This window comes from Palaemon carinicauda, chromosome 40 (assembly GCF_036898095.1).
Source record: "Palaemon carinicauda isolate YSFRI2023 chromosome 40, ASM3689809v2, whole genome shotgun sequence".
NCBI lineage: Eukaryota > Metazoa > Arthropoda > Malacostraca > Decapoda > Palaemonidae > Palaemon > Palaemon carinicauda.
Window position 1 is genome coordinate 63,048,424 of NC_090764.1, and position 17,437 is coordinate 63,065,860.

General features: G+C 49.3%; 1 protein-coding gene across 2 annotated transcripts in view; it reads left to right on the forward strand.

Annotated features, from left to right (window-relative positions):
* LOC137631816 (chromobox protein homolog 7-like) overlaps nt 1–17,437 on the forward strand; it is a 156,490-nt gene that overhangs the window by 63,778 nt on the left and 75,275 nt on the right. For both annotated transcript variants that reach the window (XM_068363814.1, XM_068363813.1), the window contains exon 4: nt 7,256–7,322. In XM_068363814.1, the coding sequence (XP_068219915.1) occupies nt 7,256–7,322 (67 nt within the window). The remainder of the gene's footprint in view (nt 1–7,255; nt 7,323–17,437) is intronic.

The following is a 17,437-nucleotide window of genomic DNA, read 5'->3' on the forward strand; positions in this document are numbered from 1 at the left end:
GAACATGGAGATGTTCTCCATTGATTCTGAGGTGGCTGTATAAGTGGTTTAAACACCTCAAGCTTCTGGGGTGAATGATAAGAATGACTGCATCTTTCTTTCTTCATCTTCCCTTCCCTTGAGGAACAGCACCTGTGGTACTATGGAAGCTGGCCTCCTATGTCTGCAGGTGATAATGATTTTCCTTGCGTAACCTGTTATAGAAATCTATACTTGTTGTGTCCCCATTGCCTTATTCTATGTTTGAGTTCCCCCAGGTCCCTCAGTGTGAGGCACCTCGTATATCCACCAGAGAGTTGCTAGTGCATCTTCCGGTGTATTTTGCATCTTCCAGTCTTGGAGGGTCTGGGATGCATCTTAGGTATTTATCGAGCTTATTCTTAAACACATCTACGCTCACTCCTGATATGTTTCTTAGATGAGCTGGCAGCACATTAAATAGTCGCTGCATTATCGATGCTAGTGCGTAGTGGATTAATGTCCTGTGTGCCTTCCTTAGTTTTCCTGGTATATTTTTTGGCACTATTAATCTACCTCGGCTTGCTCTTTCTGATATTTTTAGCTCCATGATGTTTTCAGTAATTCCTTCTATTTGCTTCCATGCTTGTATTATCATGTAGCGTTCTCTTCTCCTTTCTAGACTGTATAGTTTTAAAAATTGCAGTCTTTCCCAGTAGTCAAGGTCCTTAACTTCTTCTATTCTAGCAGTATAGGACCTTTGTACACTCTCTATTTGTGCAATATCATTTTGGTAGTGTGGGTACCATATCACATTGCAGTACTCGATTGTACTACGTACATAAGTTTTGTAAAGCATAATTATGTGTTCAGCTTTTCTTGTTTTAAAGTGTCCGAATATCATTCCCATTTTTGCTTTACTGTACATTTAGCCAACAGTGTTGCTATTTGGTCGTTGCATAACATATTCCTGTTTAACAGTACACCAAGGTCTTTAATTGCTTCCTTGTTTGTGATTGTCTCGTTATTAGGTCCCCTGTATGTACATACCATTCGTTCTCTGTTTCCATAGTTTATCGACTCGAATGACTCGAATTTACCGGGGTTAAATACCATCCTATTTATCTCCGCCCATTTGTATATTTTATTTAGATCTCTTTTTAGTGAGTTCCTATCTTCATCACAAGTGATTTCTCTACTTATGTATTCTTGTGTGTCATCAGCAAAACCTCTCACTACAGAGTTTTTAACATTACAGTCTATGTCTGAGATCATAATAACAAACAGCACTGCAGCTAATACCGTACCTTGTGGAACGCCAGATATTACCTGATCTTCATCTGATTTCTTTTCATTTGCAACCACTATCTGTTTTCTGTTTTGCAGAAACTCTTTTACCCATTTTCCTATCTTTCCCACAATATTATGTTTTCTCATTTTTTTCTCTAATATATTATGGTCTACCTTTTCAGAGGCTTTTTCAAAATCTAGATAGATCACATCTGTGTCTTTCATTTATCATATTTTTGTATATGTTTTCATAGTGTGCTATCAGTTGGATTTGTGTACTTTTTCCGGGCACAAAAGCGTGTTGACCTATATTAAACAAATTATTTATAACCAAATGATTCATTATTTTCTTTTTTATTACCCTTTCATACACTTTCATAATATGTGATGTTAGACTAACAGGTCTATTATTGCTTGCGTCTCGTCTTGATCCACTTTTGAAAATAGGGGTTATATAAGCTAATTTATTTTTAACATATATCTCGCTCATATCTACACTTTGTCTTAGCAGTATTGTAAACAGATTTGCGATAGTGTGTGCAGTTTTTTTTAACAAAATCACTGGAACTCCATCTGTTCCGGCCGCCGATCCATTTTTAATTTCGCTTATAGCCTGCACAATATCTGCTTTATTGATATCTATATCCGGTAGATATTCAACATTTTTTTTCTCTCATTTCTGTTTTATTATTCTCATTCGCAATTCTTGGCGTGAACTCTTATATTTTTCTGCTAATATGTTGCATATTTCTTTTTTTTTATTCGTTAACCGTCCTTCAATTCTTAGAGGACCTATTTCTAATCTCCCTTTATTCATCTTTTTTACATAGGAGTAAAGTACTTTGTGTTTTTTTTTCATATTTTGAAGTGTCCTTTCTTCTAAGTCCCCTTTTTCATTTTTTTTCGATTGTATAATGTTTTGTTCTGCATTTTTTATCTTACTTTTTATTTCCATCATTTTCCATACATTTTTTTCTTTTGCAAGATTTTTCTTCCACTTACTAATTTTCTGAAATAAGATCCTTCTGTCTCTTGGTATGCGTATCTGATGTTTATTGTGTTATTTCGGTAACGTTTATGGTTGGTTTGAAGAATTATATAATTTTGAGAATTCTTACCTAGTATAACACAGTACACGGATTGAACAGGCCACTAGAAAATGCTATTGCACAAAGTTTTAGCGAGGTGTCATGGTTTTCCTCCTCCTGCGTGCGTAGTTCGGTGGGAAACTTGGGTCAAAAAGTTGGTTAGGACTTCCATCCACCTTACGGTTGAGTCTTCTTTAATGAAGAGCGAAAAGATTTTGTATTTAGTGACCGAACAAAAAACAAATTTAAAGTAATTTATATTTTCCCTAACAATACAAACCTTGAGCTCTTTATAGAAATTTGGCCACCATCACATATCCCCCTGCAAGCCCTGCTTGCAATCAAAAGTGCTAAAACAATACCGATGTGTGGGTGTGAGCGGGGTAGCCGGTACCCCTGCTAACTAGTGGTTGGGTAGTTACGCCTCTTAAAGTCATATGACTAGTCTTCCAGCTTTGCTGAAAGTATATTCCCTAATAAAGAGGTCATGGATTTTACTGTTAGGAAAAATATAAATTACTTTAAATTTGTCATCTTCTAGGGACACATACTGTTTGAAGAACTCCAACATGGTGGACTCCCCCTCCCTTTTTGTCTCTATCAAATGTGACTGCTGCCTTGGAAATCAGAGAAAGCCAGTCAGTCCTCTTTTATGGGGAGGAGTGCGGCACGGAGGATGTCCACCCCTCACCTTCAAAGAAACTCGCCTTTTTGTTTTTTTTGCAGGTCTACCGGCAAAGACAATTTCTTCCTACTACAGACTTTCAACAGCCTAAGTAAGACACTCAGTTCACCTTTCACCATTGAGGCTCCTGCTTAGAGAGGGCATTTCCCCCAAATTACCACCAGTAGGAGGAGGCATGCAAAACCATTGGCACTGGTGGCAGCTCATCGCGACTGATCCCTGAACCATGAAAGCTGCGTGTTCAGGATATCGAGTCCCATTCATAGCCTATCCCTCCCTCTGACTCTGATCATTGAAGGCTCAATAATGGACCTCGTCTTGCAAGAGGAGGGGTCTAAACCATTGTCCAAAGGAGCCATAGGGGAAGTCTTAGATGACTTTTCGGGCTTCCTTAGCAATCTATTCTTTGTTGAAAAGCTGACTGTTGGTTGGAGACCTGTCATAGATTTGTCCTATTTGATTCTGTTTTTCTTACAAACAAGGTTAATAAATAGAGACTTGGACCAATATTATTGAGGCCATCAGGAAAAACCTACTTCCACTTGACCATAGACCCAAACGATGAGGATGTTCAGGTTCCTTTCCATCCTGCCTCAAGAAAGTACCTGGGTTTCCCTTTTGAGACAGAATTTTCCACTTAAAGGTTCTATGCTTCAGCCTGTCAGCCACAACTCTGGTCTTTATCAGGATCTTTACTCTTGTGTCAGACTGGGCTCATGTCATAGACATAAGGCTTATGAGGTATCGGTATGACTGGCTTCTAGTAGTCTCAAACCCTGCTGATTAAACAGAATCTCCTTCAATTTCTACAAGGAGTTGGGAATTCAACTATATTTAGAAAAACCCAGTCTTGTCCTCCAACAGTACATTAGATATCTAGGCATAGGTTTCAACTCAGCCCAGGCCAGGCCAGAGTGATTCCATCTGCTGACAGGGTAGCAAGATTCAGAAATGTGGAAGAAACCTTCTTGGAAAAAAAACACTTCCTGCCCATTCCTGGCAAAGCTCTTAGGCCACTTCACCTCATTGGAGAAGTTAATCCCCTTAAGGAGAATGTATCTTTGCTTGCTGGAGGGGATCTGAAGAGCCAGTGATCTTAAACATCTAACTACCCTGCAACCCTACTATCGGTACCTCAGGAGGCAGTGTCAAATCTCTAATAGTGATTGAGAAGGGAGAATCTGTTAACAAGAACACCTATTCATGTCTCTTTCCCAAAATACTTCTACTCTCGGAAGCTTCTCGCCAAGGGTGGGCACTCACCTAGAAAGACAGCAGTTTTCAGGTCTGTGGTCTCTGAAAAACAAGGCTATTTTACACTTCAATTACTGAGAAACTATTATGAAAGTATATGAATTGTCATGGGAAGAGTTGCCAGGGAACCCCCCTAGATCATACGATGGTTGTGGTCTCATTACAACCCTGGGGTTCCGCAAGAACCACCCCACTTCTCAGAGTCTCACAAAGACCTCTCCTTGCTGTTGATGAGCCACATGTTTGTAACCTACATCTCCAAATGGAGGCACAACCTCCCTCCTATGCAAACTAGCATTGGAGATGCATCATTGGGCACAGAACAACCCAATGTTCTTCTCGGCGAGGTTTATCCCCGGGATGAGGAATGTCATGGCGAACCATCTGAGTCGATCAGGGACAACAGTTGGCTCTGAATGGTCTTTTGCTTCCCCTAGCAATAAAGAGCATTTTGACCTTGTGGGGTTCTCCATCATGAGATATGTTCATCACTCACTTGAACATCAAACTTCCTGTGTATTACTCTCCAGACCTGTGCCCAGCGGCAGCAACGGAAGATGCCTTCCACCTCCCGTGGGACGGACTAGACTTTTGACTCTGCCATTCTGTCCTATTAGTCAGGTCCTGAACAGACTCCAAACATCCCTGGAGATCAGAATAATACTAGTAGCCCCAAAGTGGCAACAGTGGAATGGATCTGGACCTGCTGGAACTTCTCACGGAAATCCCAAGAGAACTCCCAGAACGGCCAAGCGTAATGTGTCAACCACACATGAGACATTTCCAAGAAGCAGTTCTCTGTCTGTCTCTTCATGTTGGAGATTATGCAGCATCTCCTCCGAAAGAGAGGCTTTCCGAGACCTACTGCGAAACAACTTTCTCAATACATCCAAAAGTCGTTCACGGCAGTCTTATCAAGCCAAGTGGAAAATATTCTGTGATTGGTGTCTTAGGGTAATATTGCTCCACTTAAGGCTACTATTCCCTGATTACCAACTTTCAGTCATTGGTGAAGGGCCACCATTCAACCTTGAGCTAGGTTTTTAAATTAATAAGGCCACGATCTCTCCACTTCATAGGAACTTTCTGCTCTCTATAAAATTCTTGGGAGTACCTAGAGGGTGATGTATCTCTCACCATTGTGCCCCCAACTAGTCTCGTGAACTGTAACCCTTTGAACAGACTTTGACTGCCAGGAATTGAAGCCCCCTTCCTGGGATATGACAAGGTTCTTAGGTGCTTGAGAAGAGCCCCCTATGAACTCATGCATAAAGCTTTAGACAGGGATCTTACCCTAAAGAGTGTCTTTCTCCTTACCTCATCTTCAGCCAAGAGATTGAGTGAACTAAATGGTCTACCCTACCTAATGGCACATTCCAAAGGGTCAAAGGTGCTACTTTTTGTTTATTTGTTCAGAGTTTATATCCAAAACTTAGAACCTGGTTATTAATGATGCTAGATTTGAATTTTTCTTGATATTTTCTTTTAAAGAGGTAACTGATGACCTGGATATTTTACTCTGCCCTTGTAAGAGTGGTAAGGTAGTATCTGGAAAGAGCTCCCTAACATAGACCCAAATTCCCAAACCTATTTGTGAGCACAGGCCACTTAAGGCTAAGAGAAACAATTATGAGAGCATATAAATCATCAGGGGAAGCGTCATCAGGGACCCTCCTAAAGCACATAATGTCCGTGGTCTTGCTGCAACCCTGATGTTCCACAAGAACCACTCAGTAGCCCAAGTTCTCAGAGCTGGCATCTGAAAAAGACAGAACGCTTTCACGGATCTCTACCTAAAAGATTGTTCTCCCAGATCTTCAAGCACTTTTCCTTTAAGCCTTATTGTCGCAGCTCAACTATTTGTCTAGCTTAAGCTCTTTCAGGACACCTAATTGTTTATCAAAGCATCAGTTATCTCTGCATTATAAGAATATGAAATTTGGATCAAGTCTGATTTACTCACAAGACGGATCTGGAGTACTTTATGGATCACACCCTAAGGCAGGTGAGAATAACATATTTTCATTTATGAATGATTATATCAATGAATGAATTTTGTTTGATGCTTGATTTTCATATGGCTCTATCTCTCTTAGACTGGACCTAAAGTATTAGACACTACATCCGTGCCTCTTTACTAGTTGGTTTGACTGTCTTTACGTATCTACTTATGGCTTTTGCTCATATCTACATGTACATGTACTTGTAACCTCTAAACAGAGACTCTCCCCCCCCAACCCAAGAAGACTCCCATTTAAATGACTTGGAAGTTTGTATCTACGTAGGAATAAACTACAAATTTATAAACAATTTGTATTTTGTTTAGCTATACAAACCTGAGTCATTTAAGCAAAGGTCCTACCTCAATCAGCCCACAAGTCTTTGACTAGGATAGAAGTGAAGCCTACTGGCAACCCCTGCAGTGAGGTTGTTCAATAACCAATCATGGTGTATTAAAGCCCTTCTCTTTCATTGTTGTCTGGTTATAGAAAACAGAACTAGTAGTAACCCATTTAAATGACTCAGGTTTATATAACTAGGAAAAATACATGTTATTTTTAAGATATGTACTTTTTTGCCTTGTATGATTTTCTAAATTGGTACCAAATGGTCTGTTGTGTACCGTATAAGTAAATCAGCGGTTGGCCAATTGCTGTTAAGGAATCTATGTTTGCATAAATAATGAACAATCATCAGAACCATATGTGGTCTTAATTATCTTTTGCTAGGAGCGGGAGTCTTTCTCTGCTGAACAATAGATAAGAATACCAAATTAAAGAGAACTGACCCTCCTCTGCCATTCTTGTTGGAGAGAATACACGGTCAATACTTTACAATGAAGCTTTTACTGAATTTTTTTTTGTTTTAAAGTTGTTGTTTTTCTCAATAAATAGTGCTTGATAAAGTTCAGTTTATGGGGAGAATTTGTAAGTCTAGCGATTGTCAAATTGAGGGTAATTAATTTGTCTTCATTTTTCAGTCAACGAGAAGCTGGAGGCGGCGCTAGGCGTGGGCCGAAGCCTAAGCATCGAACAAGAGAAACACGGGTGAGTTTCTACTGCCCATCAATTAGTTTGCCTAAAATTCCTTATTTCTTTATTCGCCTGATGTTCCCGTTGCTTTTCTCCGAAAGCTAGGTTTTATCGACACTTGCCCTTCAAATTTAAAAAATTTAAAATGTTCCCATTTTCTTTCATTACAAAGAAATGGAACCTTCCCGTGGTAAGTGGCAAGAAGCCCAGGGTTGCCATGTAAGATACGCCCTGTTATTAGTTTTGGTGTCTATATCCCTTCTTGATACCGTGAGTCAGTGGGGAGGATTATATGAACATCAGTTAAATATAGATTGTTCCAACACGAAGTACTTACCTCGAACTACTTTCTTAGAAGTATCTGGGATCTCCTCCCATCCAACCAGAGTTTTGTGTAGTTTACCCTAAACCCATTTTCTATGAGGGGTAACCTCAGGCGGAGTGATACACGCCCTGAGGCTAACCCTGGGTCAGAGAGCATGCTTACTCAGGTCTCGACCTCCAGTAAGTTCTCTGGTCACGTCGCGATATCATCTCGCTGCTCTCCTTAATCCCAGTGTGACTTGTGTGTCCCACGTGGTACCCACGTGGTTCAATTGTGCTTTCTCTTTGTGCTTTCCCTGTGCGCGCTTGTGTCTCGTAGTGCTTCTCCTTCATCATGGAGCATCCTCGCCGTTGTCCTGGGCCGATGGCCGGCAAATCGTGTGGAGCGTTCCTCTCAAAACCTGAAGTTGACCCGCACTCCTTGTGTTCCTCGTGCAGGGGTAGCGTGTGTTCCCCTTTCACCACGTGTCCGGAGTGCGAGTCGTGGAATGAGGTGCAGTGGGTGCGGTATAGCACCAAAAAAAAAGAAGGCGACGAAGAAGTCGCCCAAGAAGACCAACGTCCCTTCCTCCCTTGCTTCGACGGGTGCCTCGTCGGTCCGAGCTTTCTCCCAACCTCCCATACCCAGAGTAGGGGACGAGGTAAGTCCCGTTGCGGGGAAGAGGCCCGCGTCCCTTCCCCAAGAGTCTGACCTTCATGACAGTGGGGTTGTGGCATCTTTTCAGGTGAGTGAAGGGCTTGAGGGAGGGGCGGGAGTGTTTTCGGGAGACGGTGGCCTGGTGCCTGCAGGTCACGTCTCCTCTGATGACCCCATGTGGGGTAAGAATGTTGCTAATTCGTCTCCAGCCTCTTGGGCGTGCTTTTCAGGTGGTTCAGCAGCCGAGGGCGGCGTCGAGAAGGAGCTTTCCCCACTGTCGGACCCCACTGCGTGGGTTCCCCCTAAGACGCCCTTCAGGTCCCCGATGAGGGTGGAGGAAGACTTCGGAACCTGGTCTCCCACGGGAGAGCCTCCTCGCTCCCCCCCAGCGCCGTCGGCCGTCTTCCCAGAGGTGTTTTTGCAGGCGTCGTCTTCCACGGAGCGTCGCAGGAATCCTCCTACACCACCGCGGGAGGTGAGGCCTTCGAAGAGGGCCTATAGGTCGTCGGTCTCCTCAGTGGAGGAGCTTTTCTGCTCTTCGGAGGATGAGGCGCTGAGGAAGCTCAGGAGACAAAGGGGGAAGTCCCGCAGGAAGTTGTCGCGCTCTCGCTCCCCCTCGAGGTCGCGCCACGAGAGTCAGCGCCCAAGATCTCCCAAGAGCAACGAATGGGTGATGCTTCACCACGACTGGCTTCTGGAGCTAGCTGCGGCGCCGGGCTCCTCAAGTTGGCGTCCGAGGACGAGCTCCCCGGATAGATACTCCTCCGGCAGCAGCGGCACCCGGCGGAGGACTCCTCATGGCAGGTTCCAGTTGACAGGCATAAGACCGCGAAGGTTCTGGCTCCATCCGCCCAGCAGAGAGAGTCGCCCCTTCGGTCTGGCAGCCGAGTCCTGACCTCCAAGGGCCACCTAGCTCGTCACGAGCGCAGCCCTAGGCTTTCCTCAACGGGCAGGCCCGCAGATTCGAAGACCTCCGGGAGAGATGTTAGACCCAGGATGGAGGCCCATGTTCCGACGGCGATGCCCGTCCTTCGTCGGGAACCCCTGCGAGAGCGTCGGTCCAGGACTCCCCCACGTGCGAGGTCCTCCGTCGGAGTACCCCCGTCACATGTACCAGCACCCCCGTCGGAGGAGCTCGACGACCATGGAGAGGGGTCAGCAGTGGAGGTATCGGCCTATTGGAGGGTGATAGGCCTCATCAGAAGTCACCACAGGCTGGACGTACTGGAACCCTCCTCCGAAGATGCATGGCGTTCCAGCCTCAACAGAATAGTGGACGCCCCAGTCCAGCAGCGCCCCTCCTTGGCCCTCCCTTTGGCGAGGGACATTAAGTTGGGAAGGGTCCACGTGGACAGGATCGTGGCCAACCACGCCGAGGTGCCCAAGAGCCAGAGCGCCTCCAAGCTGCTCCAGGGCCTGAAGTCCCAGAGCAAGTTCTACCTCCCAGAGGGACAGCGAGCGGGCGTCTGTGCACTGGAGCCAGCACTCCCCGTGTTGGGGCAAGGAGCCTCAGAAGAAAGGGCGTCCATGGCTCCGATCTGCTTCTCTCCTTCGGAGGCGGTCATGATGGAAGAGATATCGAAGGACCTTGTCAACGTCTCCTCCTGGTTGGACTGGTGGGCCTCCACCCTGGTGGGCGTTCAGTCGTCCTACGACCTGACAGTACCGGAGACCCAGGCCTTGCTCAAGGAACTCATCAGTTTGGGAGCCAAGGCCCTGAAATTCCTATCATACCAGTCGTTAGCCATGTCCGCCAACTGGGTCCTACGAAGGAGTGACACCGTTTTAAGCAAGCTAACTGGGAGGCTGCCGGACAGAGAGGCCGGATCTCTGAGGAACCTGACTCTGTGGGACGACTCGATCTTTCCCCCGAAGGCAGCGGAGGAATCCATGGAGAGAGTCCGGAGGCTGAAGGAACCGTTCGAGACCAGGCCCCACCCGGTCAGAAGGCCTACGTTCAGAAGGTCCTCCGTCGACGCTCCTCGCCCTACTCAGCCCGCTCCTAACCAGCCTAGGAAAGACAACTCGGTGACAACATGGTCCCAGTCGTCTCAGCCCTCCCGTAGGGGATCAGCCTCGACCCAAGCCGCCTATAGGCCGTCCTTCGCGGCGTCCAGAAGAGGGCGTTCAGGCCGCTCCTCGAGGAGAAGATAGGGAGGGAGGCCCCATACTCCTGCCGAAGCCTCAGGGCGGGGGGGTGGGGGGGGATGCCTCAGACGTTTTTGGCAAGCATGGTAAGAACACGGAGCAGACCCGTGGAGTGTGACAGTTCTGAAGGAAGGGTACAGGTTGCCCTTCCTAGTGGACCTTCCACCTCTGATACCAGACCAGCAGGCGGAGTGGCTTGCCCCCAAGGATCCCTTGAAACGGACAGCTCTGCAGGGAGAGGTCTCAGCGATGTTGGCAAAAGGGGCAATGGAACCTGTTCAGGACCCAGGTCCGGGGTTCTACAGCAGGCTGTTCCTGGTGGAGAAAGCGACAGGAGGTTGGATACCGGTCATAGACCTCTCAGGCCTCAACAAGTTCGTCTGCAAGACCGACTTCAAAATGGACACTCCAAAATCAGTCTTGGCATCCTGGAGAGAAGGGGACTTCATGATGTCAGTAGATCTCAAGGCTGCTCACTTTCAGATCCCGGTTCAGATACCTACGGGTGAAATGGGAGAACCGGACGTTGCAGTTCAAGGCCCTCTGCTTCGGGTTGTCCACTGCCCCCCAAGTCTTCACAAGGGTCCTCACAACGGTCTCAGTCTGGGCACATGAACAGGGCATCCGCCTGATTCGTTACCTGGACGATTGGTTGCTACTTTCAGCCTCAGAGGAAGTACTGAAAGAGCAAGGCGCGATGTTGATGCGGTTCTGCAATGTTCTGGGGATCACCATCAACCTAAAGAAGTCCCAATTGATACCCTCCACCAGGACGACCTACCTCGGAATGGTTCTGGATTCCCGGTTAGTGAAAGCCTTCCCCTCCGCGGACAGGCTGGACAACTTAGACCAGGTCCTTCGCCCCTCCCTGACGGACCAACCCAGGAGAGCGAAGGACTGGCAGAGACTGATAGGACACCTTGTGTCTTTGGAGAAACTGGTCCCCCAGGGCAGGCTAAAGCTCAGGGAGGTCCAATGGAACCTGAAGGAAAGCTGGATCCAAACGGATTCCCCCCACAGAGTGGTCCCGGTGTTTTCGAACACAATGGGTCCTGGAATGGTGGAGCTGCAGGACGAACACCCTCAAAGGGATGCCCTTTGCAGCTGACCCTCCGGAGATGCTCCTGTTCACAGACGCATCGAAGGAGGGGTGGGGTGCCCATCTCTTAGGGAAATCAGCAAGAGGGAACTGGACAGCCCTAGAGAAGACCCAGCTCATAAGCGTCCTAGAGATGAGGGCAGTACAAAGAGCGTGCCTGGAGTTTGTACACCTACTCCGGGGAAACACCGTGGCGTTGATGTGCGACAACGCCACGGTAGTAGCTTACATAAAGAAGCAGGGAGGCCTAAGGTCGAAGGAGCTGTGCGTCCTCATGTTACAACTTCTGGAATGGGCCCAAGTGGAGCAGATAAGAATATCAGCGAGGTTCATCCCAGGGAAAAGGAATGTCCTCGCCGACGGCCTCAGCAGGATGGGGCAAGTGGTAGGATCGGAATGGGCTCTACACCCGTCAGTAGCCATGTCCGTCATTCAGAAATGGGGTTCTCCGGTGATGGACCTCTTCGCAACAAGGCTGAACACGCAGCTCCCCGTGTTCTGTTCTCCTGTTCCAGACCCAAAAGCGGCGTTCGAGGACGCCTTCCAACATCCTTGGGACAATCTCGACGTGTACGCTTTTCCCCCCTTTGGGATGCTCAGGCAGGTCCTCAACAGGGTAAGAAGGATGAGCAACCTACGGATGACTTTGGTAGCGCCCTGGTGGCCGGAGAGAGAGTGGTTCGTGGACTTAAAGGAATTAACACAACAGCTGGCCTGGCCCCTTCCCGACAGGCCAGACCTTCTCCGGCAACCACACTTCCAAAGGTTCCACGAGAATTCTCGGTCCCTCCGCCTTCACGCGTGAAGGTTATCGAGCGTCTCCTGAGGAGGGAAGGCTATTCGTCGAGTACAGCAACGAGGAAAAATACAAATTACTTGAAATTTGTGATTGTTCCAACACGAAGTACTTAACTCGAACTACTTTCTTAGGAGACTTATACTTTAGGAGGTGGCCGTGGCCCTAAAAAGTTTTTGAGACCGTGCTGAGGAATATCCAGAGACCTAGAAGGTGGGTTAGGTCGTGTTGACCCCATAGAAAACGATTGAGAGGAACCAGCAACTCGGGACGATTCGGACCGTTCAGCACGTTCTTACCAGTCATCGGTCTCCTCTTTTGGGTCGTACTCTTTCTCCTCGGAGGACGAAGGTCCGAGGGACTTGAAGAGGAGACGAGAGAGATCCCGCAGGAGGAGGTCCCGTTCCCAATCTTGCCACGCCAGAAGACGGTCCAGATCCCCCAGGAGGAAACACAGGAGCCGCCGCTCGTCAAAAGACGAATATGTGCGAGTCACCATCCCACGCAGCCACCTCCTAGGAGCTTCATCAGCTCCAAGTACCTCTGGCTGGCTCCCGAGAGCTCTTTCTCCATCCTCGAGGTACGTCCCCTCCAGCAGGCCCGAACGTCGACGGAAGTCCTCGCATCAGGTCTCGGTCGACAGGCATAAGCCCGCGAAGGTTCCGACTTCATCCGCCCGGCGGAGAGAGTCACCACTTCGGACTGGCAGCCTTGTCCCGGCCTCCGGTCCTTCAATGGCCCGCCCTGAACGTAATAGTCAGCCAGTTAGCACGGGGAAGCCCCAAGCCACATGGATAGCCACAGGAGGGGGTAGGCCCATGACGGATACCCTCGTCCCAGCGGGGCTGCCTGCTCAGCGAGTCGAGCCGCCAAGGGCTCGCCACAAGAGAAAGATGCCTCCACCTCAAGCGGAGCCCTCCGTCTTAGACGTACCTACTCAGGCGGAGGACCAGTCGGCCGCAGGTCTCGTGGATGGCAGAGAATGTTCGACGGACAAGGTCTCCACTTATAGGAAGGTCCTAGCCCTCATCAGGTGACATCATAGGCTGGATGAGCCGAAGCCCTCAACGGACGAAGCCTGGCTCTCCGGGCTTAGCAGACTAGTGGATAACCCTGTGCAACAGAGGCCTTCTCTGGCTCTTCCCCTGGCGAGGGACGTTAGGCTGGGTATGGACCACATAGATAGGTTCATAGCCAGCCAGGCGGACGCTCCGATCTACATTTTCCTCTAATCATTCACCATGCACTAATTTTATCTAGATCTCTATTAAGGCATTCAGCATCCCCAGGTCTACATTCAGGGGATGGAATTAATGTTAAAAGAGTAGCATCATCATCGTATGTAACAAGCTTGTTTTATAGGCCAAACCACATATCATGTCCCAACACTAAGTATTGTATGTTCATACATATGTATAGTTGTCCCATAACCATTGTGATTGTAATTTGATAATTTTAGCTTTGGTTCTATACTGTTTTTGTGCTAAGTGTGCTGACCATAATGTTTATAAAACTGCGCAAAGGCATTTTGTTCCGTAACTGACATACAAACCACGCCATTTAATAGGGGTTATTACTTTCGGCGTAGCTGAAATGACGAGCCATTAGAATTTTAACGAGGGTTTACTACCCCACCGCTAGTTAGCAGGGGGTAGGGAGGGTAACTTGCTACCCCCCCCTTTCACACACACCTGTGCTTGAGCTCACTTTGCTCTCGGCTCGGGTGGTAGTCGGACGTGTCCGTTCTCACCCTCGCCTCTCTGACAGCCATTAATGTCTTTTTGCTTTCTCTCCTACAGGTTTGTGTGTGATGTTGGCCTCTGCAAAAATGCGCAAATGTCCTGGATTACCCAACCGCCCTTTTGGTACGCGCCAATTAGTGCACACGTCCCTTACGCGCCATGCCAAGCATGCGTGCCAACGTTCTCCTGACCTCACTGAGGTTTCGGAGATAGCGCGTCAGCGCTCACCTGCTGCTGCCGTTCCTGAGTTAGCACGCCAGCGCTCACCTGCTGCTGAGGTTCCTGAGTTAGCGCGCCAGCGCTCACCTGCTGCCGAGGATCCTGATAAAGCACGCCTGCGCGCCTTCAACATGCTGCGCACCAACGATCTCCTGCGCGCCACGATCTTCGGATCTGGGTGCGGTAGGAAAGTTTAGGACTTCCCCTACTCGCCATTGCTCGCCAACGCGTTGTCTGCTTTCGCCTGTGCGCCATCCTTCGCCAGCGCGCATTCGCGCCCATTCACCTACACGCGCGCACGCAGTGAACACCCACGCCCATCTCCCATGTCCCACAGCAGCAACGCATCGCCAGCCTGATGTGCGCCAACAAGCGCAGGTTCCAGCTGCGTGCCCGATCGCAAGTGATATCTCCCTTGCGCGCGCGCGCCCGACGATATCTTCTGGGATGCACGATCTCTCGCCAGCGCGGGCTCTTCATCCTGATCCTCGACGCCCGCGCGGGCTCTTCATCCTGATCCTGCGCGCCCGCGAACATTCACCGTCGCGCGCAAACAGCTTCCTGCGCACTCTCCTACGCGCCATCGCTCGCCCGCGTAATCGCCCTCGCGCGCGCGCATCTGCAGTCTCCCTCGCGACCCGGGGTATTCCCCATCGCGCGAGTGCCAACGCGCTCCCCAGCGCGAGCGCCAACGCACTCCCCAGCGCGAGCGCCAACGCGCTCCCCAGCGCTAGCGCCAACGTGCTCCCCAGCGCGAGCGCCAACACACTCCCCAGCACGAGCGCCAATATCCTCCCACGCGCAAGACTGCAGGACAATGCGCGGCAAGGTCGCCATCGCCGCATCAAACCCCCCCCCCCCCCCCCCCCCCCCCCCCCCCCGCATCACAAAACAGCGTGCTTGCCGGTAGGGGGGAAAGGTTCCAGGAAGGTCCAGGGACATTTCTTCTTTGTCTTCTTTTTCTTTACAGGCGAACCCCCCTATGGAAGCTCCTCCCAGGGATCGGTCGATCCATGTTCCTCCAGAGGGAGTGTCTGATAGCGCAGCCATCAGCCAGCAGCCTTGGTTTGGGGCACTTATCAGAGCGGTCACGCAGTCTGTCAAGCCTGTTCTCTCTGATTTGGGTCACAAATCCTTGGCTGCATCTACTCCCCTGAAGTGAAAAAGAGGAATTTTGGACGCAGTGACTTCTCCGAGGACTAAGCTGTCTCCTCGTAAGCCTTCTAGGCAGGCTCCCTCCCCCCAGACTTTTTCTCCCTCCCCCTCGGACGAGGATTACCCGTCCTCAGGGGAGTCACGTGAGGTGAGACGTTCCCCCATCGCACCTATGAGGGAAACCCCACCTCGCGCTGGAAAGTCCTCTTGGGTAGGGGCGGAGAATAGCCTACCTCCGTCGTTGTTGGAGACCTGCATCCCTCCCAGGAGGGAGTCAAAGGACTCCAAGACAGTACCGAAGTCCACGTCAAGACTTAGAACAGAGCCAGCCAGTCACTCGGAGAACGTCCGCGAATCTCCCCAAGAAGAGCCTTTTGGGACAGGAGACTTCGCTGCTAGTCCTTCCGGAGGAGATCTGTAGAATTCAGAACATGCATTTTGGCAGATTCTGACCCTTATGAGGACTCTCAATGGGTTTGCTGACCCAGAGATTCCTCCTCGAGAGGGCAAAGACACGGTCTTGGACTGAGTTTTTGGGACTCAAAAACCCTCTAAGGCCAGTGCAGCTTGGCCCTGGTCTCAGGGGGTTAAGAGTTCCAGGGACAAGATCGCAGTCCAGCTCTCTGAGCTAGCCTCCTCCAGCCGATCCAGTGCCGGCAACAAGCTTCTCCCACCTCCTCGTGTGCAGCAGAGGAGATACTTCGAGATTGTAGAGGAGCCTTGTTTAGCTCTTCCCCTTCACCATTCTTTGGAAGAGCTTACCAGGGGAGTCCCTCTTGAGAGGCTCTCCAACCGGCAGGTCTCATGCTCGGCGACTGGGATCCTTAATCAGGAGAAGGTTGCGAAGTGTGCCATGCAGGCCACTTCATGGCTGGATATCTGGTTAGGGACCTTAGGTATCATGATACGTTCGGAGGATTTATCCAAAGAACGTACCAGGAAAGCTATGGAGACCTTTCTACTCTCAGGCACTCACACGATCGAGTTTCTGGCCCACCAATTCTCGAACTTGTGGGCAAACACCATCCTGAAACATCGGGATGGGGTGTCTGAGAGGTTCCACCAGAAGGTCCCTAGCACCGAGATAAGTAGGCTCAGACACTCTTCCGTGATGGGAACGAACCTGTTTAAGCCTAAGGACGTGGAGCATGCTGCTGAGAGGTGGAGGAAGTCCCACCAAGACTCCCTCCTACATAGGGCTTTGACATCCAAGCCCTATAAGCCTCCAGCACCCCAGCAGCCCCGTCCTACGAAGTCCACGAAACCGACAACGGCAGCGAAGACAGTGGTGTCTAAGACCTTTCCTGTTAAGGACAGGAAAGGCAAGAAGCCGTCCAGAGGAGGGAAGAATCCTAGAGGGAGCAGCCGAGGCCGCAAACATTAGGATTGGCAGTCCCCCTGCATGTCTACCAGTGAGGGGGATGCCTTCAAAGTTGCGCAGACAGGTGGCAGCAACTCGGGGCCGACTCCTGGACGATTTCCGTAATCAGTCAGGGATATCGCGTCCCGTTCACAACATCTCTACTTCCCCTGACGACGAATCCAGTGTTGTTGAGCTCCCTTGCCATGGGATCAACAAGGGGGCAGGCCCTTCGGGCAGAAGTCCAAACCATGTTGAAGAAGGGCACTCTCCAGGAGGTCCTCGACGGGTCCCCAACCTACTTCAGTCGACTCTTTCTTGTAAAGAACCGGCGTTAATGACCTTAGACGTCAGGATGCCTGAAAACTTTAAATCAATCAATCAATCTTGTAAAGAAGGCGTCTGGAGGCTGGAGACGTCATCGACCTCTCGGCTCAACAAGTTTGTCAAACAAACTCCGTTCAGCATGGGAGACCGCGGACACGGTCAGACTTGCAGTGAGACCTCAAGACTTCATTTGTACACTGGATCTGAAGGACGCGTACTTCCAGATCCCAATCCATCCGTCTTCGAGGAAATACTTAGGATTCAGCATAGACAACAAGGAATACCAGTTCAAGGTGCTGTGTTTTGGTCTCTCCACAGCACCA